This window comes from Bombina bombina, chromosome 3, assembly GCF_027579735.1.
Source record: "Bombina bombina isolate aBomBom1 chromosome 3, aBomBom1.pri, whole genome shotgun sequence".
Lineage (NCBI taxonomy): Eukaryota > Metazoa > Chordata > Amphibia > Anura > Bombinatoridae > Bombina > Bombina bombina.
Genome location: NC_069501.1, coordinates 752,651,664 through 752,678,377, shown reverse-complemented (window position 1 = coordinate 752,678,377; position 26,714 = coordinate 752,651,664). Strand labels below are relative to the sequence as shown.

The 26,714-nt window shown below is 37.0% G+C and overlaps 1 protein-coding gene across 1 annotated transcript in view; it reads right to left on the bottom strand.

Annotated features, from left to right (window-relative positions):
* Nucleotides 1–26,714, bottom strand: part of DMD (dystrophin) — a 4,487,195-nt gene that overhangs the window by 2,389,714 nt on the left and 2,070,767 nt on the right. Inside the window, exons 34-35 of the mRNA XM_053707599.1 lie at nt 13,686–13,856; nt 5,067–5,246 (exon numbers count right to left, since the gene is read on the bottom strand). Of these exons, the coding sequence (XP_053563574.1) occupies nt 5,067–5,246; nt 13,686–13,856 (351 nt within the window). The remainder of the gene's footprint in view (nt 1–5,066; nt 5,247–13,685; nt 13,857–26,714) is intronic.

The following is a 26,714-nucleotide window of genomic DNA, read 5'->3' as shown; positions in this document are numbered from 1 at the left end:
TGTGCAGACGCACTGGAAAAAAGAGGTTGCCGCCTGTGAGTATTAATTTAATGGATATAACTTATCTGGGACCGGATCCACATGCCCTCTCTCATGCTTTACCTTTGCCTATAGACATTTAACTATTCTGTTACCCTATGACCCTCTGAGTGCTTCGTTGAGCAGGTTTGGATATCTTTTTGAGAAACTCACTGCACTGCCAAGATAGTGATGTCAGTGCTTAACTTAGAAAAGCATTGCGAATGCGTGGCACAATGAACTTCAATAGTGCATGCGTTGGTATGTGCCTTCTGCAAGGAAGTAGCATCAAACAAAGAACCCAGATTGCAAATTAGCCTCACGGTCGGTTTGGAAACACTTTTTCACTCAAGATTGTGGGAAACCATTTAGGAAACAGAAAGTATTTGAACAAATTTCCAATATATAATAACATATATAATGAAGCAATACTAACGGCTAGATTACGAGTTTGGCGTTAGCCTTAAAAAGCAGCCTTAAGGGGTCCTAACGCTGCTTTTTAACGCCCGCTGGTATTACAAGTTTGGCAGGTACAGGTGTACCGCTCACTTTTCTTCCGCGACTTTTCCATACCGCAAATCCCCTTACGTCAATTGCGTATTCTATCTTTTTAATGGTATTTTCCTAACACCGGTATTACAAGTCTTGGAAGAAGTGAGCGGTACAGCCTCTACCTTCAAGACTCCTACCACATATAAAAGTCAGTAGTTAAGAGTTTTATGGGCTAACGCCAGAACATAAAGCTCTTAACTAAAGTGCTAAAAAGTACTCTAACACCCATAAACTACCTATTAACCCATAAACCGAGGCCCCCCTCACATCGCAAACACTAAAATAAACATTTTAACCCCTAATCTGCCGACTGGACATCCCCGTCACCTACATTATACCTATGAACCCCTAATCTGCTGCCCCTAACATCGCCGACACCTACATTATAGTTATTAACCCCTAATCTGCCGCCCCCAACGTCGCCGCCACCTGCCTACAATTATTAACCCCTAATCTGCCGACCGGACATCGCCGCCACTTTAATAAATGTGTTAACCCCTAAACCACCGCACTCCCGTCTCGCAAACACTATAAAATTTGTTATTAACCCCTAATCTGCCCCCCATGTCGCCGCAACTATATTAAATTTATTAACCCCTAATCTGCCGCCCCCAACTTAGCTGCTACTATATTAAATTTATTAACCCCTAAACCTAAGTCTAACCCTAACTCTAACACCCCCCTAACTTAAATCTATTTTTAATAAATCTAAATAAAATTACTATAATTAAATAAATTATTCCTATTTAAAACTAAATATTTACCTATAAAATAAACCCTAATATAGCTACAATATAACTAATAGTTACAGTGTAGCTATTTTAGGAATTATTTTTATTTTACAGGCAACTTTGTATTTATTTTAACTAGGTAGAATAGTTATTTAATAACTACCTAGATAAAATAAATACAAACATACCTGTAAAATAAACCCTAACCTAAATTACAATTACACCTACCACTACTCTATAATTAAATTAATTACCTAAACTACCTACTATTAAACACAAGTAAATTAAATAAACTAAATTATGAAGAAAAAAAAACACTAAATTACAGAAAATAAAAAAGAAATTACAATAGTTTAAACTAATTACACCTAATCTAAACCCCCTAATAAAATAAAAAAGCCCCCCAAAATAATAAAATTCCCTACCCTACACTAAATTACAAATAGCCCTTAAAAGGGCTTTTTGCGAGGAATTGCCCCAAAGTAATCAGCTCTTTTACCTTTAAAAAAAATACAATACCCCCCCAACATTAAAACCCACCATCCACATACCCCTACTCTAAAACCCACCCAATCCCTCCTTAAAAAAACCTAGCACTAACTCCCTGAAGATCACCCTACCTTGAGCCGTCTTCACCCAGCCGGGCCGAAGTCTTCATACAATCCGGCAAGAAGAGGTCCTCCAGAGGGTCTGAAGTCTTCATCCTATCCGGGCAGAAGAGGACATCCAGACCGGAAGAAGTCTTCATCCAAGCGGCATCTTCTTTCTTCATCCTTCCTGAGCAATGCCCCGTAAAAAGCCCTTTTAAGGGCTGGTAAAAGAGCTGATTACTTTGGGGCAATTCCCCTGCAAAAGGCCCTTTTAAGGGCTATTTGTAATTTAGTGTAGGGTAGGGAATTTTACTATTTTGGGGGGCTTTTTTATTTTATTAGGGGGATTAGATTAGGTGTAATTAGTTTAAAATATTGTAATTTCTTTTTTAGTTTCTGTAATTTAGTGGGGTTTTTTTTTATAATTTATTTTATTTTATTTAATTGTATTTAATTGTAGGTAGTTTAGGTAATTAATTTAATTATAGAGTAGTGTTATGTGCAATTGTAACTTAGGTTAGGGTTTATTTTACAGGTATATTTGTATTTATTTTATCTTGGTAGTTATTAAATAGTTAATAACTATTTAATAACTATCCTACCTAGTTAAAATAAATACAAAAATGCCTGTAAAATAAAAATAAATTCTAAAATAGCTACAATGTAACTATTTGTTATATTGTAGCTATATTAGGGTTTATTTTATAGGTAAGTATTTAGTTTTAAAAAGGAATAATTTATTTAATTATAGTAATTTTATTTAGATTTATAAAAAATAGATTTAAGTTAGGGGGGTGTTAGGGTTAGGTTTAGACTTAGGTTTAGGGGTTAATACATTTAATATAGTAGCGGCGAAGTTGGGGGCGGCAGATTAGGGGTTAATAATTGTAGGTAGGTGGTGGCGATGTTAGGTACGGAAGATTAGGGGTTAATAACAAATTTTATAGTGTTTGCGAGGTGGGAGTGTGGCGGTTTAGGGGTTAATACATTTATTATAGTGGCGGCGATGTCCGGTCAGCATATTAGGGGTTAATAATTGTAGGCAGGTGGTGGCGACGTTGGGGGCGGCAGATTAGAGGTTAATAAATATAATGTAGGTGTCGGCGATGTTAGGGGCAGCAGATTAGGGGTTCATAGGTATAATATAGGTGGCGGCGGTGTCCGGAGTGGCAAAGTAGGGGTTAATAATATAATGCAGGTGGCGAGGATGTTGGGGTGGCAGATTAGGGGTTAATAAGTGTAAGGTTAGGGGTGTTTAGACTCGGGGTTCATTTTAGGGTGTTAGGTGTAGACTTAGAAAGTATTTTCCCATAGGAAACAATGGGGCTGCGTTAGGAGCTGAACGCTGCTTTTTTGCAGGTGTTAGGTTTTTTTTTCAGCCGTCTCAGTCCCATTGTTTTCTATGGGGAGATCGTGCATGAGCATGTTTTAGCCAGCTTACCGCTACCGTAAGCAACGCTGGTATTACAGTGAGAAGTGGCACTAAATTTGCTCAACGCTCACTTTTCTGAGGCTAATGCAGCCATTCAGAAAACTTGTAATACCAGCGTTGTTTAAAGTGAGAGCTGAAAAAAAAAAGCTTGTTAGCAACGCAAGTTTTTACCGACAAAACTTGTAATCTAGCAGTAAATTTTGTCTTTCATATCTCTTTAATGCATGACGGAAGCAATAAATTGCACTTCACTCATAATCTAGTCCTATATACATTTTATAAGCATAGTATAGAGGTTATTGCCTGCCTACATCTTGTCATGGATTCCCCTAACTTTGTATTGCATTCCAGTGGTTCCAAAATCATAGCACACATAATAAGAATTCTATCAGCCAATCGGAATTAAGGTTGAAAAAATCCTATTGGCTGAGGATTGAGCTCGCATTCTATTGGCTGTTCCAATCAGCCAATAAAATGCAAGCTCAATCCTATTGGCTGTATTTTTTTAAAGGTAAAAGAGCTGATTTATTTGGGGCAATGCCCCGCAAAAGGCCCTTTTAAGGGCTATTGGTAGTTTAGTTTAGGCTAGGTTTTTTTTTTATTTTGGGTGGGGTTTTTTTTATTTTGATAGGGCTATTAGATTAGGTGTAATTAGTTTAAATATCTTGTAATTTCTTTGTTAATTTTCTGTAATTTAGTGTTTGTTTGTTTTTGGTAATTTAGATAATTTTTTTAAATTTAGTTAATTGTATTTAATTTAGGGAATTTATTTAATTGTAGTGTAGTGTTAGGTGTTAGTGTAACTTAGGTTAGGTTTTATTTTACAGGTAAATTTGTATTTATTTTAGCTAGGTAGTTAGTAAATAGTAATAGGTAACAATTGTAGGTTTTATTTAGATTTATTTTAATTATATTTAAGTTAGGGGGTGTTAGAGTTAAACTTAGATTTAGGGGTGAATAAATTTAATATAGTGGTGGCGGCGATGTTGGGGGCAGCAGACTAGGGGGTTAATAAATGTAGGTAGGTGGCGGGCGATGTTAGGGACGGCAGATTAGAGGTTAATAATATTTAACTAATGTTTGCGAGGCAGGAGTGCGGCAGTTTAGGGGTTAAAATGTTTATTCTAGTGGCAGCGACGTTGGGGGACAGCAGATTAGGGGTTAATAAATATAATGTAGGTGTTGGGGATGTTGGGGGCAGCAGATTAGGGGTTCATAAGTATAATGTAGGTGGCGGCGATTTCCGGAGCGGCAGATTAGGGGTTAATAAGTATAATGTAAGTGTCAGCGATATCGGGGTGGCAGATTAGGGGTTAATAAGTGTAAGATTAGGGGTGTTTAGACTCAGTGTTCATGTTAGGGTGTTAGGTGTAGACATAAAATGTGTTTCCCTATAGGAATCAATGGGGCTGCGTTACTGAGCTAAACGCTGCTTTTTTGCAGGTGTTAGACTTTTTCTCAGCTGGCTCTCCCCATTGATGTCTATGGGGAAATCATGCACGAGCACGTACAACCAGCTCACACCGCTGACTTAAGCAGCGCTGGTATTGGAGTGTGGTATGGAGCACAATTTTGCTCTACGCTCACTTCTTGCCTTTTAACGCCGGGTTTATAAAAACCTGTAATACCAGCGCTGTATGTAAGTGAGCGGTGACAATAAAGTGCAAGTTAGTTCCGCACCCCTGTTACCGCAAAACTCTAGCCCATAGTGTAAGAATTTTAATGAACTGTGGATTTACTCACCAACAACAGGTGGAGCCACTCTTCTGCTCTTGATATCACAGCTACCCAGTTGCTATTAAGAAGGCTAACCTTGTCATCTACAAGACTCCCATTTTCACCAAGGATTGCTCCAAGGGAATCTCCTATGTCTCTGATGTTTTTTAATTGGTGCTGTCTTTTCTCAGTCTCTTTTTGTGTAGCCTGTAAAATGATTACAAAGAAAAGAAAAGATGGTTTAAAAAGACATGATGCTCAGTCATTGTATATGTTCTTTTTAAGAGAATGTTTAAAAATGTATATCGTTGGTTAGTTAGGTTTTTATTTTACTGTCCCTTTAACCAGCACTATGCCTACTTTGAGTATGTCAAAGATATAAATATATTTAAAGGATAATGAATAATCGTGTACATTTGCCCTGCTGTAAGCCAATAAAATGCTAATTTAAATAAGGAAAAGGGCCATTTCAGCAGAAATAAAACAAGTGGTGTACTAGAATTTCTAAATGCCACTTTTCTTTTATCTGGTAAAGGTAGAAAATGATTGGCATGTTGATTTGAACATATTAAAAGTGCAGGAATATGCACTTGTTCCTGGAAATGTGACATTTGTCCGGTGCTGTGGTAGATGAGTTTTCAGTATTAATCAAAGATTTAGACAAACTGATGTGTTATATAGACTTCCCCATAGGATGCAAAAGGAAGTGAAAATGAGAAAACATATTGAACAGCTTGGGGTGTCACCTACTGGAGTTGATTTAAAAGTCAAAAACAAGTAATTAGGTTCACGTTGACAGCTGTCTTTTCCTGGTGTTTTTTTTGCCTTAGAATAATAAACTGGTCTCAAGACAATCACAGCATTTTTTACACCATATCAAAGTTTTGCTTCTCCTTTCTGATACACAAATGGTTATTTAACGTTGATGCTATTTAGAGTTAGTTTTGTTTAAATACTGATCTTTCATATACATCTAAATATAAATTCCAATAATGAAAAGTACAAGTATAGGAAATCAGCAATGCAAAGAAGAGTACACATTAAGAACATACTTCATAAATAAGGAATAAACTATGAAGATTATTTTTTAAAAGTTACTTGATCCTTTTTTTAATTTTGGTTTGGTTTCTATTGCGTAGGCGCTGTTATTATTTTTATTCAATTTGCATTTTTTCCCTATGATTACTTCCAGCCGTGCATACATAATTTCTTAGCCACAATATAACAGAAGCCATTTCATCCCTAATCACAGGGGCATTTCTTTATTGACCTTAAAAGGCCTATCAAGTTTATTGCTCTCCTGTTGTTGAAAGGGTATTTACATTAGGAGAAGAATTCTCATTGGGGTCTATTTAGAAAAATGTGCTTGTTAATGGCAATATAATACCTTATTTAGAAGTACTTAACGCCTATTGAAGTAATATAACTCATTATTTTTTTCTTGTGCCAAAAGAGAGGCATCTAAATAGGTTGTTTAATACAGACTATAAATCATAATAGAGCAAACATTATACTGTCAGTTTGTAGCAAGGGAGTAATGTTGTAGTATAGCTACAAATAAATTCCACTATGAGAAACATTGTATACAACACAAGTGGTTGCACAGTAGTTAAATAGAGACTTCAATAACATTTCACTGAAAATGTTATGAATGTAAATTTTGATGAACCAGTGCCCGGTTTTTAATAATCTTATTTAAAACAGGGGCACTTTCATTCATAAAACTTTACTTTTCACTGATTTTGTTAAAATACTTACCATTTCTTCATAAAAGCCGCTCCAGCGCTTCCTCCGCCCATCACAAGCCTCTTCCTACATCAGAAATGACGATCCTGGCCTTCCTCCAGATGCCGGAATCGTCATTGTTGACGTATGAAGAGGCTTGCGAAGGGCTGGAGCGGCTTTCAAGACGAAAAGGTAAATCCAGTAATATTTAAAGTTTGATGAATGAAAGTGCCCCTGTTTTTAATAGGATTTTTAAAAACTGTGCACTAATCCCGCAAACTTTACATTGACTTTTAAGTGAATGTCAACTTTTATGAATGAAAGCCCTGTTTTTAAAAATACTTTCATTCATGAAAGTTTACATTGAAGCCGTTCTTTTAAAATACTTACCTTATATTCCTAGCAAGCGTGGGACATCGGAGCAGCGATTCCTCCGCCCCAGGACGTCTCTTCTTACTTCAGAAATTACAAATCCGGCTTCCTCCAATCATGGCGTGGCCTCAGGCAATGTTTGCTCTGGGGGGAAGCCGTTATTGGAGGAAGCCGGATTAGTCAATTCTGACTTAAGAAGAGACGACCTGGAGGCAGGGGAATCGCTGCTCTGGTGTTCCACTCTTGCTAGGAATAAAAGGTAATATTTTAAAAGAATGGCTTCAATGTAAACGTTCATGAATGAAAGTGCCCCTGTTTTTAATAGTATTTTTAAAAACGGGGATTTCATTCGTGAAAGTTGGCATTCACTTTAACATCACTGTGAAATTAATATTTGTGTTTATCTATGTATCTAAATTTGTATAGCACTGACATTATATGTAGCAATTTATAGATCTTGGAAAATAAATACAAATACAAGCTAACAAATCTGATATAAACATACATTCCACCAGAGTTAATATTAAACACTGAGCTAATGATTAACCCCTTAAGGACCAGACCATTTTTTAATTTCTTACCCTTAAAGGGACAGTCTAGTCAAAATTAAACTTTCATGATTCCGATAGAGCATGCAATTTTAAACAACTTTCCAATTTAGTTTTATTATCTAATTTGCTCAATTCTTTAGATATCCTTTGTTGAAGAAATAGCAATGTACATGTGTGAGCCAATGACACAAGGCCTTTATGTGCAGCAACCAATCAGCAGCTACTGAGCATATCTAGATATGCTTTTCAGCAAGTGATATCAAGAGAATGAAGCAAATTAGATAATAGAAGTAAATTAGAAAGTTGTTTAAAATGACATGCTCTTTCTAAATCATGAAAGAAAAAAATTGGTTTTCATGTCCCTTTAAGGACCAGGGCTATTTTTACATTTCTGCAGTGTTTGTGTTTAGCTGCAATTTTCCTCTTATTCACTTACTGTACCCACACATATTATATACCGTTTTTCTTGCCATTAAATGGACTTTCTAAAGATACCATTATTTTCAGTTTTGGTAATTAGAAGGCCGCTAAATGCTGCTGCGCACCACGCTTGTATTATGCCCAGCAGTGAAGGGGTTAATTAGGTAGCTTGTAGGGTTAATTTTAGCTTTAGTGTAGTGTAGTAGGCAGCCCAAAGTATTGATCTAGGCCCATTTTGGTATATTTCATGCCACCATATTACCACCAAATGCGATCAAATAAAAAAAAAAATTAACTTTTTCACAAACTTTAGGTTTCTCACTGAAAATATTTACAAACAGCTTATGCAATTATGGCACAAATGGTTGTAAATGCTTCTCTGTGATCCCCTTTGTTCAGAAATAGCACACATATATGGCTTTGGCATTGCTTTTTGGTAATTAGAAGGCCGCTATTTGCAGCTGCGCACCACACTTGTATTATGCCCAGCAGTGAAGGGGTTAATTAGGTAACTTGTAGGGTTAATTTTAGATTTAATGTAGAGATCAGCCTCCCACCTTACACATCCCGCCCCCTGATCCCTCCCTGACCCCTCTCAAACAGCTCTCGTCCCTCCCCCACCTCACAATTGTCACCGCCATCTTAAAGGGACACTAAACCCCAATTTTTCCTTTGATTCAGATAGAGCATGACATTTTAAGCATCTTTCTATTTTACTCATATTATCAATTTTTCTTTGTTCTCTTGCTATTTCTATTTGAAAAGCAGGGATGTACCTGGGTAACGCTTGCTGATTGGTGGCTAAATGTAGCCACCAATAAGCAGGCACTATCCAGGGTGCTAAACGAAAAATGGGCCGACTCATAAGCTTTACATTCTTGCATTTCAAATAAAGATAGCAAAAGAATGAAGAAAATTTGTAATAGGAGGAAATTAGAAAGTTGGTTAAAATTCTATACTCTATATGAATCTTAAAAGAAAAAAAAATGTTTGGGTTTAGTGTCCCTTTAAGTACTGGCAGAAAGTCTGCCAGTATAAAAATAAAGTTTTTTTAGGTTTTTTTTAAAAAATATATTTTATATGAAGTGTAGGATCCCCCATTACCCCCCAACCTCCCTGATCCCCCTAAAACAGCTCTCTTAGCCACCCCCCTCAACTTATTGGCCGCCATTTTAGGTACTGCCAGTACCCAGTTTACTAACAAATTTGCCCTTTTTTTTCTAAATATTTTCTGTAGTGTAGCTTCCCCCCCTCAATACCCTACCACCCCCACCTCCCGGATCCCTTTCCAAAAATGTTTCCCTCTCCCTTTCCCCTCTCCCTCCTTTGACTGTGAACAACAGTGAACATTAATGACTGTGCGTGCGCACTCCCGAGCCCCGCCTCCTTGCACACTCCCACCCACCAATGATCGGCACCACCGCTGTCCGATGCAGAGAGGGCCACACATCTATTTCTGCAGTGCCGCACTCATGGGGAATGCAGAAGTAGTGCAATATCGCGATTTGTACACAGGGTACGTCCCTGGTCCTTAAGGGCATAATGACCAGCGTAGTACAGTTGCTAAGGGATTAAACATTATGGGCCAGATTACAATTTGCAGACAAGCGATATCGGATTTATCACAACTGTTTGCGCGCATCGGAAATAGCACACGTATTATAAGTTGAAAGTAAAAGCAATCCTTTGACCACAATATAATTTAATGTAATACAAAAAAAAAATACATATAAAAAGTACAGTTACACTCATAATAACACTAATAAAAAAGTATTTTAAAAAAATTGCATTAAAAAGTTATAAGGACTCCATGAAAAATCATATTTAATAAAGTGTTCAACTATGTATGTACTGTAAATATTTCACATTCCAATGTTCTTCCCATAGGGGAATATGTTATAAGTATATATATATAAACAAAAAAGGGGGGGGGGGTTGTCTGCGCTTAGGAATATTATAGCTGAACTTTCAACAATGTGCCAGGATCTCAGGAAATATACCAAAATGTTACAAATTGGTGAAGAAATAATCAGATACAGTAATGATAATGTATAAATCTCTGTGCGTGCACTGAACAATACACAATAATGATTACTCAAACACAGTGATGAATTACTCACATTGGAAACTGTGTATGTATATATATATATATATATATATATATATATATATATATATATATATATATATATATATATATATATACACAATAGTATCACTGAGACACATGCATAGTCCAACTAGCCTGTAAGTGAATATAAGTTGGCTGTTGATTATATAGTCAGTTGTGGACTTATATATAAAAACAGTTCCCTTGTGCCAGTAAATCTTTGCTGCTTTGTCTGGAGGTTAGGAGTATCCTCTTGAACAAGCGGATTCTCGTGGATGTCTGGAAAAGAAGAAGTGAAGAAGCACACAAGAAAGGCACCCCTAGTGAAGCCTGTAGGTACAGATGCTCAAATAGTAAGGTGAAATAAAACCACTCACGTGATTCAACCTCAATTCGTATGAGGTATCAATAGGACCCAGGTTATAGCTGTTTCCTCTCTGATTGTTCCTTTTTGCTGGTTACCACACGATATCTCTGTGCTCTTGGGCTGTGTAGAAATAGTCTCTGAAGTTTCAGGACAGCGGTGTTAAGCTGCATCCACTACAGCACTCAGGGGCAGGGTGAAATGTGGGAAACAGAACAAACGGGGAGTGCAAATATATGTGTGTTAAACAGTATATTTATTGGTGCAGGTATAAACATATATGGACATACCAAACATAAACAAACATAAAAAGCCACCAGCGGTTACAGTGACTATTAAAATGCAGCACTAACAGGTATATCGACAATCTAACAAAGAGATATGTCCTACAACCAGTTATTTTGCTGCTGTGTAGTAGAAAATAGTAATGAACCCTCTCACAGCTCGATACCGGCTTACACCCGGACACACAACCAGGTGTGTGATACGGAGAGCTGGGATGTATCAGCGTCTATGGAGAAGCGGGTACTACGTGTAGCGGGGGGCAGAGCCTTACGCGTTTCGCAACACTATTGGTTGCTTCGTCAGGCGAATATACCTGTTAGTGCTGCATTTTAATAGTCACTGTAATCGCTGTGGCTTTTTATGTTTGCTTATGTTTGGTATGTCCATATATGTTTATACCTGCACCAATAAATACACTGTTTAACACACATATATTTGCACTCCCCGTTTGTTCTGTTTCCCACATTTCACCTTGCCCCTGAGTGCTGTAGTGGATGCAGCTTAACATCTCTGTCCTGATACTTCAGAGACTATTTCTACACAGCCCAGGAGCACAGAGATATCGTGTGGTAACCAGCAAAAAGGAACAATCAGGGAGGAATCAGCTATAATCTGGGTCCTATTGATACCTCATACGAATTGAGGTTGAATCACGTGAGTGGTTTTATTTCACCTTACTATTTGAGCATCTGTACCTACAGGATTCACTAGGGGTGCCTTTCTTGTGCGCTTCTTCACATCTTCTTATATTTGCGTGTATTGGTTAAGCACGAGAGAAAATGTTTTTTTACTTTCAACTTGTAATACGAGTGCTACCCGATGCACGCAAAAAGCTTACTTCTAGCAAAGTTAGTATGCGAGGGGGAGCGATAAATAGTAAACTCTGAAATAATACTATTTCTCAATAAACTAATCTACAATTAGGTATAATTGATTATAAGCCATACATATACTATATGATACATCCATTGCATAACATAAAGTTGCTGTTTTTTTTATCATTTTATTTAGAAAATGTTTTTTTATACATATATTTTGGTTTTGGGTGACTTGGTGACAATGCATGCAGAAATAGGAGAGAGACTGGGGTCATTATAGCAACTAGCTGGCAGCTGCAAGAGCTGGACGAAATTAACTCTAACACTGTTTAATGGGCGCGTAACAGTGCCATAGAAAAATGATCAAATGTGCTACAGCAATTTATGATTGCAGTACTACAGTCCTCCAGCTAAGGGTTAACACATAGTTAAATTCTGCTCTGGAACAACTAAGTGCTTTCATTGAAAAACTGGACATGGCATATCCTGCTTTTTTGGTTTCCAGTGGAATCCATTGCGAGAATTGGAGTGCATTGCACTCAGTAGCAGGTTTTAATAATATGTTTTACTCATTTTCCAGACATGAATACATACTTAGAGACAAGCAGTAGTGCAATAGTAAAATGCTCTTCTGCTACATGACCACATGATGCAGATAACAGAGTACCATTCTGTTTTACTAAACCTTATAAGCGCAAAACCTCAAAAAGCACTTAATATGATTATTTTTAAAACGTATAATAGTCATGTATCAGAGTTCACACTGAAAAGTCCTAAACTTGCAAAGAGATTCAAACTTCTGTGTTTGATGTCATTAGAAAATGTAAAACCTATCAAGCAACCAGATAGCTCAAAATATAGAATACCTTATTAATATTTTGCAAAAAATGTATATATTTATGTCAGTGTTTAAGTTCTCATTCAGAAATAAAAAGGCATTGACATTCTTATTTTCAGCTGTTGCTTAAAGGGACCAGAAACCCCAAAAATTGTATTTCATGACTCAGATACAACATACAGTTTTAAACAACTTTTGAATTTACTTTTTCAAAATGTGTTTTATTCTCTTGGTATCCTTTATTGAAGGAGCAGCAATGCACTAGTAGGAGGTAGCTGAGCACAACAGGTGAGCCAATAACAAAAGCATATGTGTGCAACCACTAATCAGCAGCTAGCTCCCAGTAGTGCTTTGCTGCTCCTGAGCCTGCCTAGGACAATCAACAAAGGATATAAAAAGAACAAAACAAATTAGATAACAGAGGTAAATTAGAAAGTACTTTAACATTACACACTCTATCTGAATTATGAAAGTTTAATTTGACTTTACTGTCCCTTTAGCTGAAATTCTTAAGGCAAACTCTGTGCTTCCCATCCAAATAAGTTAAACCTCCTGTTGTCATAATGAGAGCTTTTGAGCAAAATGGTACAATCTAGCCGCTTAGTTGTGCTTGCAGAGGACATCCAATTACTGTTAATATAAAAAGCTGAAACCAAGAATTTAAATGCTTTCTTTGTGTAAGCATAAGAACACACTTGCATGTATATAAGTTTTTATCATTAACTTAACATATAATTTTATTTATCCTATTACTTGGCATTTTTAACACTTTTTACCAGATATTGATGCGTCCTTTGTATGCAATAATGATGTATTTAAACTTGTTTATTAGATGTATGCTTAATAAGATATGCTGCTTTTCATGATTATTGACAGGGGGTGGTGCATTTTAAACTAGGCCCACTAGGCCTGTGCCTAGGGCACCAGAATATTGAGAGCAGCAGCAGATTTCAACTGTGAGTTCTCTGACATAATAAAATACCACCCCTAGACTTTTCAAATCTTTTATTTATTAATACTATTACAAATTACAGTGATCCCTGGCTATCTAATTGAGCTATGGACTCGTTATCACTATACACAATTCTTATTAAAATAAATCTATAGTTTTTTAAATATGATCGACATACAGTAATCTACATTGAATAATTATTTTTACTTACTTTGCTCCAAGCAATCTCTTCATCCAGATTAATAGGTATACCCTCCTCTGCTGATCGCTTTGTAACTTCTGCATCTATCGTAGCTAACCATTCTGTCAAGTTATTCATTTCTTTTCTTAGTTTCCGAGAAAGTTTTAAACATTTCTCCAAGGTTTGCTTTCCTTCTGTTACCTGTAATAACATATGACATGCATTTAATAGTTCTTCAAATGGAAACAAGAAAAATTACTAGTTTAGGGGAAAATACAAAATGCTTGTATGTCTTTATTTTTTATTATTAAAAAAATAAACATCAACAAAGTAAAGCAAATTACTTGTAATGATCAATATTCATAAAACATAATTAAAAAGTAAGACTGCCTTTTGAGAATGGCGAGAGGGGGGGCCTGAACTGTCATCAGGGGTAAGGGTATGAGATGGTGCAATGTATATCCTCTATTTAGTGTATGAAGTGTTTATGGTATCAAGAGGTTTATTATATAGTGTTATTATTTATATAGGAGTCAGGACACACTGAATGTTGGGACAGGGGTTGACCATACAGAGGGAGGGGCCCCACAAATGTGTCTTTTCCAGGGCCCTGTAAATGCTTAGAGTGACCCTCTTAATTTTAAAACTTTTTTCAAGTTATTTAGCATTAATTTTCAGACCATTCAATTTTGTTATTTTGTACTGTATTTAAGACAAATTAATGCAGTGCAACTCAGTGGGGCCTAGTTATCAAGCCGTCAACCTCAAATACACTGGAATTCCGCAGCGTATTTGTGGTGCGGCTGATTCGCCTTAGTTATCAAAGGCTCGAGACCGGCAAAAGTAGAATTTTGTGACGTAAACTTCGATCCGCCGGACTCAGTCCGACACAGATCGATTCTTACGTCACTCCAGATGTTCCGCACACAAGTGCGGCACAATCTCACTACTTTTGCTAGTTATCAAAAAACTAGCAGGTACGCTCGGCACTTTTACGGCCCAGCGTACCTGGTTTTCAAAGCGCCAGCCTGGAGGCGGCGGATCCCATAGGAATCAATGGGAGTCTGACCATAGCGAAAGTACAAGTTCGCTGCTGACAGACATCCCATTGATTCCTATGGGAGATGTCTACACCTAACACCCTAACATGTACCCCGAGTCTAAACACCGCTAATCTGAACCCCCCTACACCGCCGCAACTAAATAAAGTTATTACCCCCTAAACCGCCGCTCCCGGAGCCCATCGCAAGCTACTCTATACATATTAACCCCTAAACCGCCGCTCCCGGAGCCCACCGCAACTATAATAAATGTATTAACCCCTAAACCGCCGCTCCCTGAACCCGCCGCAACCTATATTAAATGTATTAACCCCTATCCTGCCCCCCTACACCGTCGCCACCTATAATAAATTTATTAACCCCTAATCTGCCCCCCCTACACCGTCGCCACCTATAATAAATTTATTAACCCCTAATCTGCCCCCCCTACACCGTCGCCACCTATAATAAATTTATTAACCCCTATCCTGCCCCCCAATACGCCACCGCCACTGTAATAAAATTATTAACCCCTAAACCTAAGTCTAACCCTAACGCCCCCCTAACTTAAATATTAATTAAATAAATCTAAATAAATTAACTCTTATTAACTAAATGAATCCTATTTAAAACTAAATACTTACCTTTAAAATAAACCCTAATATAGCTACAATATAAATAATAATTATATTCTAGCTATCTTAGGATTTATATTTATTTTACAGGTAACTTTGTATTTATTTTAGCTAGTTAGAATAGTTATTAAATAGTTATTAACTATTTAATAACTACCTAGCTAAAATAAATACAAAATTACCTGTAAAATAAATCCTAACCTAAGTTACAATTAAACCTAATACTACACTATCATTAAATTAACTAAATAAACTACATACAAATAACTACAATTAAATACAATTACATAAACTAACTAAAGTACAACAAATAAAAAAAGCTAAGTTACAAAAAATAAAAAAATAAGTTACAAACATGTTAAAAATATTACAACAATTTTAAGCTACTTACACCTAATCTAAGCCCCCTAATAAAATAACAAACCCCCCCAAAATAAAAAAAATCCCTACCCTATTCTAAATTAAATAAATTTCAAAGCTCTTTTACCTTACCAGCCCTTAAAAGGGCCATTTGTGGAGGCATGCCCCAAAATGTTCAGCTCTTTTGCCTGTAAAAGAAAAATACAACCCCCCCCCAACATTAAAACCCACCACCCACATACCCCTAATCTAACCCAACCCCCCCTTACAAAAACCTAACACTAATCCCCTGAAGATCATCCTACCTTGAGTCGTCTTCACTCAGCCGAGCCACCGATGGAACTGAAGAGGACATCCGGAGCGGAAGAAGTTAATCCTCCAATCCGATGAAGTCATCATCCAGGCGGCGCTGAAGAAGTCTTCGATCCGGCCGATGTCATCTTCAAAGAGGCGCTGAAGAGGTCTTCTATCCGGGCGAAGTCATCTTCCAAGCCGGGTCTTGAATCTTCCTTCCGCCGACGCGGAACCACCTTCTTCACCGACGGACTACGACGAATGACGGCTCCTTTAAGGGACGTCATCCAAGATGGCGTCCCCTCAATTCCGATTGGCTGATAGGATTCTATCAGCCAATCGGAATTAAGGTAGGAAAATCTGATTGGCTGATGGAATCAGCCAATCAGATTCAAGTTCAATCCGATTGGCTGATGGAATCAGCCAATCAGATTGAGCTCGCATTCTATTGGCTGTTCCGATCAGCCAATAGAATGCGAGCTCAATCTGATTGGCTGATTCCATCAGCCAATCGGATTGAACTTGAATCTGATTGGCTGATTCCATCAGCCAATCAGATTTTCCTACCTTAATTCCGATTGGCTGATAGAATCCTATCAGCCAATCGGAATTGAGGGGACGCCATCTTGGATGACGTCCCTTAAAGGAGCCGTCATTCGTCGTAGTCCGTCGTTGAAGAAGGTGGTTCCGCGTCGGCGGAAGGAAGATTCAAGACCCGGCTTGGAAGATGACTTCACCCGGATAGAAGACCTCTTCAGCGCCTCTTTGAAGATGACATCGGCCGGATCGAAGACTTCTTCAGCGCCGCCTGAATGATGACTTCATCGGATGGAAGATTTCTTCAGCGCCGCTTGGAGGATTAACTTCTTCCGCTCCGGATGTCCTCTTCAGTTCCATCGGTGGCTCGGCTGAGTGAAGACGACTCAAGGTAGGATGATCTTCAGGGGATTAGTGTTAGGTTTTTGTAAGGGGGGTTTGGGTTAGATTAGGGGTATGTGGGTGGTGGGTTTTAATGTTGGGGGGGGGTTGTATTTTTCTTTTACAGGCAAAAGAGCTGAACTTTTTGGGGCATGCCCCCACAAATGGCCCTTTTAAGGGCTGGTAAGGTAAAAGAGCTTTGAAATTTATTTAATTTAGAATAGGGTAGGGATTTTTTTTTATTTTGGGGGGGTTTGTTATTTTATTAGGGGGCTTAGATTAGGTGTAAGTAGCTTAAAATTGTTGTAATATTTTTAACATGTTTGTAACTTATTTTTTTATTTTTTGTAACTTAGCTTTTTTATTTTTTATACTTTAGTTAGTTTATGTAATTGTATTTAATTGTAGTTATTTGTATGTAGTTTATTTAGTTAATTTAATGATAGTGTAGTATTAGGTTTAATTGTAACTTAGGTTAGGATTTATTTTACAGGTAATTTTGTATTTCTTTTAGCTAGGTAGTTATTAAATAGTTAATAACTATTTAATAACTATTCTAACTAGCTAAGATAAATACAAAGTTACCTGTAAAATAAATATAAATCCTAAGATAGCTATAATATAATTATTAATTACATTGTAGCTATCTTAGGGTTTATTTTACAGGTAAGTATTTAGTTTTAAATAGGAATAATTTATTAAAGTATAGTGTAGTGTTAGGTGTAATTGTAACTTAGGTTAGGATTTATTTCACAGGTACATTTCTCTTTATTTTAGCTAGGTAAGCTATTAAATAGTTAATAACTATTTAATAGTTATTGTACCTGGTTAAAATAAATTGAAAGTTACCTGTAAAATAAATATAAATCCTAAGATAGCTAGAATATAATTATTATTTATATTGTAGCTATATTAGGGTTTATTTTAAAGGTAAGTATTTAGTTTTAAATAGGATTAATTTAGTTAATAAGAGTTAATTTATTTAGATTTATTTAATTAATATTTAAGTTAGGGGGGCGTTAGGGTTAGACTTAGGTTTAGTGGTTAATAATTTTATTACAGTGGCGGCGGCGTAGTGGGGGGCAGGATAGGGGTTAATAAATTTATTATAGGTGGCGACGGTGTAGGGGGGGCAGATTAGGGGTTAATAAATTTATTATAGGTGGCGACGGTGTAGGGGGGGCAGGATAGGGGTTACTAGGTATACTGTAGGTGGCAGCGGTGTCCGGGAGCGGCGGTTTAGGGGTTAATACATTTATAAGACTTGCGGCGGGGTCTAGGAGCGGCGGTTTAGGGGTTAATACATTTATAAGACTTGCGGCGGGGTCTAGGAGCGGCGGTTTAGGGGTTAATACATTTATTAGACTTGCGGCGGGGTCTAAGAGCGGCGGTTTAATGGTTAGTAACTTTATTTAGTTGCGGGGGGCTCCGGGGGCGCCGGTATAGGGGGTAGAACAGTGTAGTTTAGTGTGAGTGCTTAGTGACAGGCTAGCAATAAAGCTGGGAAAAAGCCGAAGGGCATCGAGATCGGATGAGTGATAACTGTCACAGTCCACTGCTCATCGCCCCGCGGCTTTTTGACAGCTTTATTTGATAACTTAGGCGAACGTATTCAAGGTCCGCGGCGGCGAAGGTAGGCGAGCTTAGGCGGACGTATTGGGCCGGCGAAGCCAGAAAAGTAGACGGCTTGATAACTACCCCCCAGTATGTATGATTTCTAAATAAAAGTTCAGGGGAAAGAGAACTTGCTTTGAATATTTCATAGCTATGTTACTTAAATGGACATTGAACCCAATATTTTTCTTTTGTGATTCAGATAGCGCATGCAATTTTAAGCAACTTTCTAATTTACTCTTAGTATTAATTTTTCTTCATTCTCTTGCTATCTTTATTTGAAAAAGAAGGCATCTAAGCTAATGAGCCAGACAATTTTTTATTCAGAGTGCTGGACAGCACTTGTTTACTGGTGTGTGAATGTATCCACCAATCAGCAAGAACAACCAAGGGTGGGCCGGCATTTAAACTTACATTCTTCCTTTTCAAATAAAGATAGCAAGAGAATTAAGAAAATTTGATAATATGAGCAAATTAGAAAGTTGCTTAAAATTGCATGCTCTATCAGAATCACAAAAGAAAATTTGGGTTCAGTGTCCCTTTAAAGAAACATTGCACTCTAAAATGTTTCCCCTTTAATGTGTTCCCAAATGTCCATTTTACCTGCTTGAGTGTATTTCATTGTTTGCAGGCATCTAGTTTAATGGTATTTATTATTTGAAATTAGACTTGTGCAGCTTCAAAAAATTCATTTAGTTTCGGTTCGGATCGATTCGGATCGATTCAAATTTCGGTTCGGATCGATTCGAATTCGGAAAAAATCGAATGTATTCGTTTCAGATTCTTTCGGATTCAAAAAAAATTCGTCTGGATTCGGAAATTTGGAATTTTGGTAAGTGTTAGGTGGGATGTGCTGTGTATTACACTAGTATTATGTACTGTATATTAGGTTTAACCCATAGAAGAGTGATAAAACCTAATATACTGTACAATACTAGTGTAATACACGGCCATCCGAATCTACAGAATAAAATTGAATCGATTTGGATTTATTTGGTAGATTCGGCACTACTGCAATTCGGAAAAATCGCACATGTCTATTTGAAATATTTATCACCTAGATTAGGAGTTTTGTGTTAGAGGCCATGCGGTGCTAACGAGCAGTTTATGCTCACCGCTCACTTACAGACAGCGCTGGTATTACGGGTTTTTACAACCCAGACAAGAAGTGAGCATTGAGCAAAATTTTGCTCCTTACCGCACTCCAATACCATCGCTGCTTATGTTAGCGGTGAGCTGGTGTAACGTGATCGTGCACGATTTCCCCATAGGAATCAACGGGTAGAGCCAGCTGAAAAAAAGTTTAACACCTGCCAAAAAGCAGCATCAAACTCCTTAACGCAGCCCCATTGATTTCTATGGGGAAATAAATTTTATGTCTACACCTAACACACAAACATGAACCCCGAGTCTAAACACCCCAAATCTTACACTTATTAACCCCTAATCTGCCCCCCAACATTGCTGCAACCTACATTATATTATTAACCCCTAATCTGCCGCTCCCAATGTCGCCGTCACCTACCTACATGTATTAACCCCTAATCTGCTGCCCCCAACGTCGCCGCCACTATAATAAACATATTAACCTCTAAACCGCCACACTCCTGCCTCGCAAACATTAGTTAAATATTATTAACCCCTAATCTGCTGGCCCTAACATCGACGCCACCTACCTACATTTATTAACCCCTAATCTGCTGTCCCCAACGTCGCCACCACTATATTAAAGTTATTCACCCCTAAACCTAAGTCTAATCCTAAACCTAACACCCCCTAACTTCAATATAATTAAAAGAAATCTAAATAAAATTGCTATAATTAACTAAATTATTCCTATTTAAAACTAAATACTTACCTGTAAAATAAACTCTAAGCTAGCTACAATATAACTAATAGTTACATTGTAGCTAGCTTAGGGTTTATTTTTATTTTACAGGCAAGTTTGTATTTATTTTAACTAGGTAGAATAGTAATTAAATAGTTATTAACTATTTAATAACTACCTATCTAAAATAAATACAAAAGCACCTGTAAAATAAAACCTAACCTAAGTTACAATTACACCTAACACTACACTATAATTAAATTATTTCCCTAAATTAAATACAATTAAATTATCTAAAGTACAAAAAAACCCCACTAAATTACAGAAAATAATAAACAAATTACAAGATTTTAAAACTAATTACACCTAATCTAATCCCCCTAACAACATAAAAAGCCCCCTCAAAATAAAAAGCGCAACCCTACACTAAATTACATATAGCCCTTAAAAGGGCCTTTTGCGGGGCATTGCCCAAAAGTAATCAGCTCTTTTACATGTAAAAAAAGTACAAATCCCTCCCAACATTAAAACCCACCACCCACGGAACCAACCCTACTCTAAAACCCACCCAATACCCCCTTAAAAAAACACTAACCCCTTGAAGTTCACCTTACTGGGAGAAGTCTTCATCCACCTGTGCCGAAGTCCTCAACGAAGCCGGGAGAAGTCTTCATCCAAGCCGGGCGAAGTGGTCCTCCAGACGGGCAGAAGTCTTCATCCAGACGGCATCTTCTATCTTCATCCATCCGGGGCAGAGCGGGTCCATCTTCAAGACATCCGACGCAGAGCATCCTCTTCTGACGACGGCTAACACAGAATGAAGGTACCTTTAAGTGACGTCATCCAAGATGGCGTCCCTTCAATTCCGATTGGCTGATAGAATTCTATCAGCCAATCGGAATTAAGGTAGAAAAAATCCTATTGGCTGATGCAATCAGCCAATAGGATTGAACTTCAATCCTATTGGCTGATCCAATCGGCCAATAGTATGAGCTCGCTTTCTATTGGCTGTTCCAATCAGCCAATAGAATGCAAGCTCAATCCTATTGGCTGATTGCATCAGCCAATAGGATTTTTTCTACCTTAATTCCGATTGGCTGATAGAATTCTATCAGCCAATCGGAATTGAAGGGACACCATCTTGGATGATGTCACTGAAAGGTACCTTCATTCTGTGTTAGCCGTCGTCAGAAGAGGATGCTCTTGAAGATGGACCCGCTCCGTGCCGGATGGATGAAGATAGAAGATGCCGTCTGGAGGACAACTTCGCCCTGCTTGGATGAAGACTTCTCCCGGCTTTGTTGAGGACTTTGGCCCGGTTGGATGAAGACTTCTCCTGGTAAGGTGATCTTCAAGGGGTTAGTGTTAGGTTTTTTCAAGGGGGTATTGGGTGGGTTTTAGAGTAGGGTTGTTTGTGTGGGTGGTGGGTTTTAATGTTGGGGGGATTTGTACTTGTTTTTTACAGGTAAAAGAGCTGATTACTTTGGGGCAATGCCCCGCAAAACGCCTTTTAAGGGCTATTTGTAATTTAGTGTAGGGTAGGTCTTTTTTATTTTGGGGGGCTTTTTTATTTTGTTAGGGGGGATTAGATTAGGTGTAATTAGTTAAAAAAAATCTTGTAATTTGTTTATTATTTTCTGTAATTTAGTTATTGTTTGTTTTTGTACTTTAGATAATTTAATTGAATTGTATTTAATTGTATTTAATTTAGGGAAATAATTTTATTGTAGTGTAGTGTTAGGTGTAATTGTAACTTAGGTTAGGTTTTATTTTATAGGTACTTTTGCATTTATTTTAACTAGGTAGTTATTAAATAGTTAATAACTATTTAATAACTATTGTACCTAGTTAAAATAAATACAAACTTGCCTGTAAAATAAAAATAAACCCTAAGTTAGACACAATATAACTATTAGTTATATTGTAGCTAGCTTAGGGTTTATTTTATAGGTAAGTATTTAGTTTTAAATAGGAATAATTTAGTTAATTATAGTAATTTTATTTAGATGTATTTTATTTATATTTAAGTTAGGGGGTGTTAGGGTTAGACTTAGGTTTAGGGGTTAATAACTTTAATATAGTGGCAGCAAACGTTGGGGGCGGCAGATTATGGGTTAATAAATGTAGGTAGGTGGCGTTGATGTTAGGGATGGCAGATTAGGGGTTAATAATATTTAACTAATGTTTTCGAGGAGGGAGTGCGGCAGTTTAGGGGTTAATATATTTCTTATAGTGGCGGCAAAGTCCGGTTCAGCAGATTAGGAGTTAAAATTTTTATTTTAGTGTTTGCGATGTGGGGGATTAATAGGTAGTTTATGGGTGTTAGTGTACTTTTTAGCACTTTAGTTAAGAGTTTTATGCTACAACGTTGTAATGTGAAACTCTTGTAGTGTAAAACTCTACTGACTTTAAAATGCGGTACAAGTCTTGACACGATAGGGTCTAATGCTCACTTTTTGGCAAGTCCCATTGAAAAAATAGGATATGCAATTTACATAAGTGGATTTGCAATATTTCCAAGTCTGGCCAAAAAAGTGAGCGGTACACCTGTACCTTCAAGACTCGTAATACCAGCGGGCCTTAAAAAGCAGTGTTGGGACCAGCCAACGCTGCTTTTTAAGCCTAATGCAAGACTCATAATCTAGCCGTATGTTTGCCTGTTATATCCCCTCCTATACTGAAACTATGAGTAACAAATGGGTTCTCCATAGAAAATGTAAACAGAAGACAATAGCACTGATTTATCTCCCAGTGGAGGGTACAAGGAAGATATAGATTTTGTATGTGAAATAGCTGATTGTGCTTATTCAACATCCCCAGCTATAATTCTTATAAATAACATTAGCAGGTCTGCTTTACTTACAGGCTCAGCCCATTGTATGGGCATGTTCTTGGTGATAGTTTTAATGAAACAGCTATATCAATGCAAAAATAAACATGAACAAGTTTCTATACTTTTTATAATCTGCAGTAGTTATAAGAAGTAGTTTGGCAATTATTAAGGAGAAACTAAATTTATAGTACAGTGAACATACAGTACATTGAACTATACTTTCTAGTTTCTGTGCATTTGAATAAGTACCTAATCCCAAGCATTTTACAATTTTATGCATTTGCATGAGAATTTGTTTGTTGCCATTACATTTCCATATTTTTTAGTATTGCCATTTGTAATTTCACAAGCAAAGCAAAACATAAATGTTTTAGAATACAAAACCAAAATTCAGTAAAACAGAAATTCCTATATTGCCTGAAAAAACATAAACTTTGCAGTTATATTAAGTGACAGCAACAGAAGTTTACATCTGATTTACCCATTTGCTGCTCAGCCATTTTCATAAACCTGAGTTATCCCACCAAAAAAAGTCATATTCAAGCTGTCTTAACCCTCCCCATTGCTATTTAACTCCAAATACCCCACTAAAATAAACCTCAACATCAACTTGCCCCTTCAGCCATTACCTATAACTTAGTTACAACCCAAACCCTCCACATGCAATTTACCTTGACATTTAATATTCCCTTAGCAGTTATCTGTAATAGCTATAAAGAAAACCCAAATTAATTAAAATAGATTGAAACTTTCCCCCTGAGCAATTAACTTTAAAGTGATAGTAAACTCTCCATTTTAGATAAAACGATTCAGAATGTAAGTGATTTTTTAGATTGTGTTTAATTCATCAGTTGTATTGAAGATGCTCTATAGATTAGTTTTAATGTAGATATGACATTCAAATACCCCATGCTCTGTCCACCCATTTCAAAAGTCATATTTTTTGTGACCTAACAGTTTGAACTGTTCTCCAATCAGGGCTTTAGCCATATGGCACTTTTGTTGTAGCTTCAGTGCTGATTGGAGAACAGTAAAATAGTACAAATTAGTGTTGTAATGTATTAGTGACAGACAATTTCTCTCTTTGGGTTGCATAAAAGAGTGAATCTAGACCAGAGGTTTACAAACTGTAAGGCATGCTTCCCCAAGGGGGTGCTAGAGCTGAGAAAGGGAGGCATAGAGTGGGAGCAGTGAGACTATGGGCTGATTTATGAAAGTGCGAGCGAACATGATACAATGTAGCATATCATGTCCATCGCACATCGATAAATACCGGCAGCATACGCTGTCGGCATTTATCATTGCACAAGCAGTTCTAGTGAACTGCTTGTGCAATGCCGCCCCATGCAGATTCGCAGCCAATCGGCTGCTAGCAGGGGGTGTCAATCAGTTTGATCGAATAGGATCAAGCGGATTGATGTCTGCAGCCTCAGAGGCAGCAGACAAGTTATGGAGCAGCTGTCTTTAGACCACTGCTTCACAACTGCTGTTTCCGGTGAGCCTGAAGGCTCACACGGAAACAACTGTCTGCTACTGAAACCGCTAAAAAGATGGGTTGTAGGTAGATGGCCTTCCAGCGTTTGTTGTCCAGGTGTAAGGCTGCAGGAGAGGACAAAATAATGTGTGGGTGGCGGGCTAACATCATTTGTGCAGAGGTGAGCTGAAAATAATTGTGCAGAACAGTGTTGTGCTGATAAATAGGTTTTATACAGACGCAAGGCATAAAAGTCATGTTTGTGCATTGTAGAGGCTGAATTTTTTTTTTGTTTACTCTCACTGCATGAGGTGAACAAAGTTTCTGTTTAAAAGCTGCGTGAGGGCTAAAATTGTATCATGTAATTTTAAGAAATAAATTACAAGCATTTCAAAGTGCATTGTTTCAAACATTTGATTATGCGTGTGCGGGGTTCAACTTGAAAGTTTTGCCAAAAATCTAATCTAAACTGTTGCCATTAATATTTACCCAAGGTTGCGTTTTTTTTTTTTTTGTTTTCTACTATAATTGTATTTAATATTTTTATGTGAATAAAGTTTATTTAAAAAAAAAAAAAACTAAAGTGGTTTACTTTTGCTTTACAGTTGTCTAAAAATGAAAACAGTAATTACAGTTAATTTGCTGATCTCTCGTAAAGTGAATAACACACTGAGAAAAATACTTACACTTTATTTCATCAAGGTTAAAATAACCAGTATTGCAATGAACTAATTGAAAAAAAGGATATTATAATCTTTGCATTGTCAGTGCATTTTGCATTCCCTAGATAAATGCAATGTTTTCCTAATTTCTCTAGAGGGACTATGGTTTTATTGAAGGCAATTATAAAGTTGAATATCTAAGTGCTTGTTTTCTACAACATTGACAATTTGCTAGATCTACTTATTATTTATATTGTACCAAAATTATGTTCGCTTTTGTTTCATTTTGCTACGATAAATAATGCACACATTATTTTACAAAAAAAGAAAACTTTAAATAAATGCTCAATGTTTTGCACTTGAACAAATATGATTTTTAATACTACAGTTCAAAGGCTGCCACCTACAGCACAAAATATATAGTGAAAATATTTTTCAGGAAATACTTTTATTATTATTTTTCTTTTTCATATTAGTATGCCATTTTTTTCTAAATCAGTATTGTCTTCCAGATTTATTAAAGTAAACATGCAAGTAGGGGAAATCTAACGTTACTGCAACTTATTTGCTTTGTTTACTATTACACAATCTAAGATAAAACTTACCATTATTATTGTAAAGACAAAGCCATCTTAAAAGATCTATTAGTTCTTAAATTATGAGTCAATGAATAGCATCAATGGATTTCCTATTATGCAATTATTATTTGCATTAAATTCTGTCACAAAATTACAACTTAGAAAAAATATGTGTATAAGAAAAAGAGACAAATCGTAAGTAAAAAAAAAAACCTCATTGTTTTATCAAGCTGATAAATTGTGAATAAAACCACAAAACTAACATTCTATGCACATTGTTCCAAATCTGCGGCACCTCTCTTCCAGTCATCAGACCGCTGCTTCTTACGCTCTTCACCAATTCTGAGATGGCAAAGAGAAATCACCCCAAGCTCACTTGCTCAGGGTGATTGACTGGCTCTTCTCTCACGAGACTGGTCGCGCAAGAGAAGGGGGGGCTTTAGATCGCACTTGGCGAATGTAATGATACATACGGGCAGCAGACAAACATGCCACAAAGGCGAGCATACAGATTCTCAAGTTGAAAAGCTTCTCCTTATAATACATGTGGGCCTTTATTTGCTATTACACTCCAACACTGACAATGTCCCTCTACCATCTAATATTTATGGTTTAAGTATGGTTGTGACCGAGATGAAATGGGGGCAGAAAAATGTTAGCGCTGTAGAACGCTAGCATTGATCAAGTTAAATCAATAGCGTTTTTATTTTTGTGTTCATATTACAAGTTGAAAGTAAAATGGTAGCGCATGAGCAAAAGTCTCAGGCTTGCTAGCATCTCTCTCACCTCATATAATTCTACAAGCTTGCTACAAAACTCTGCT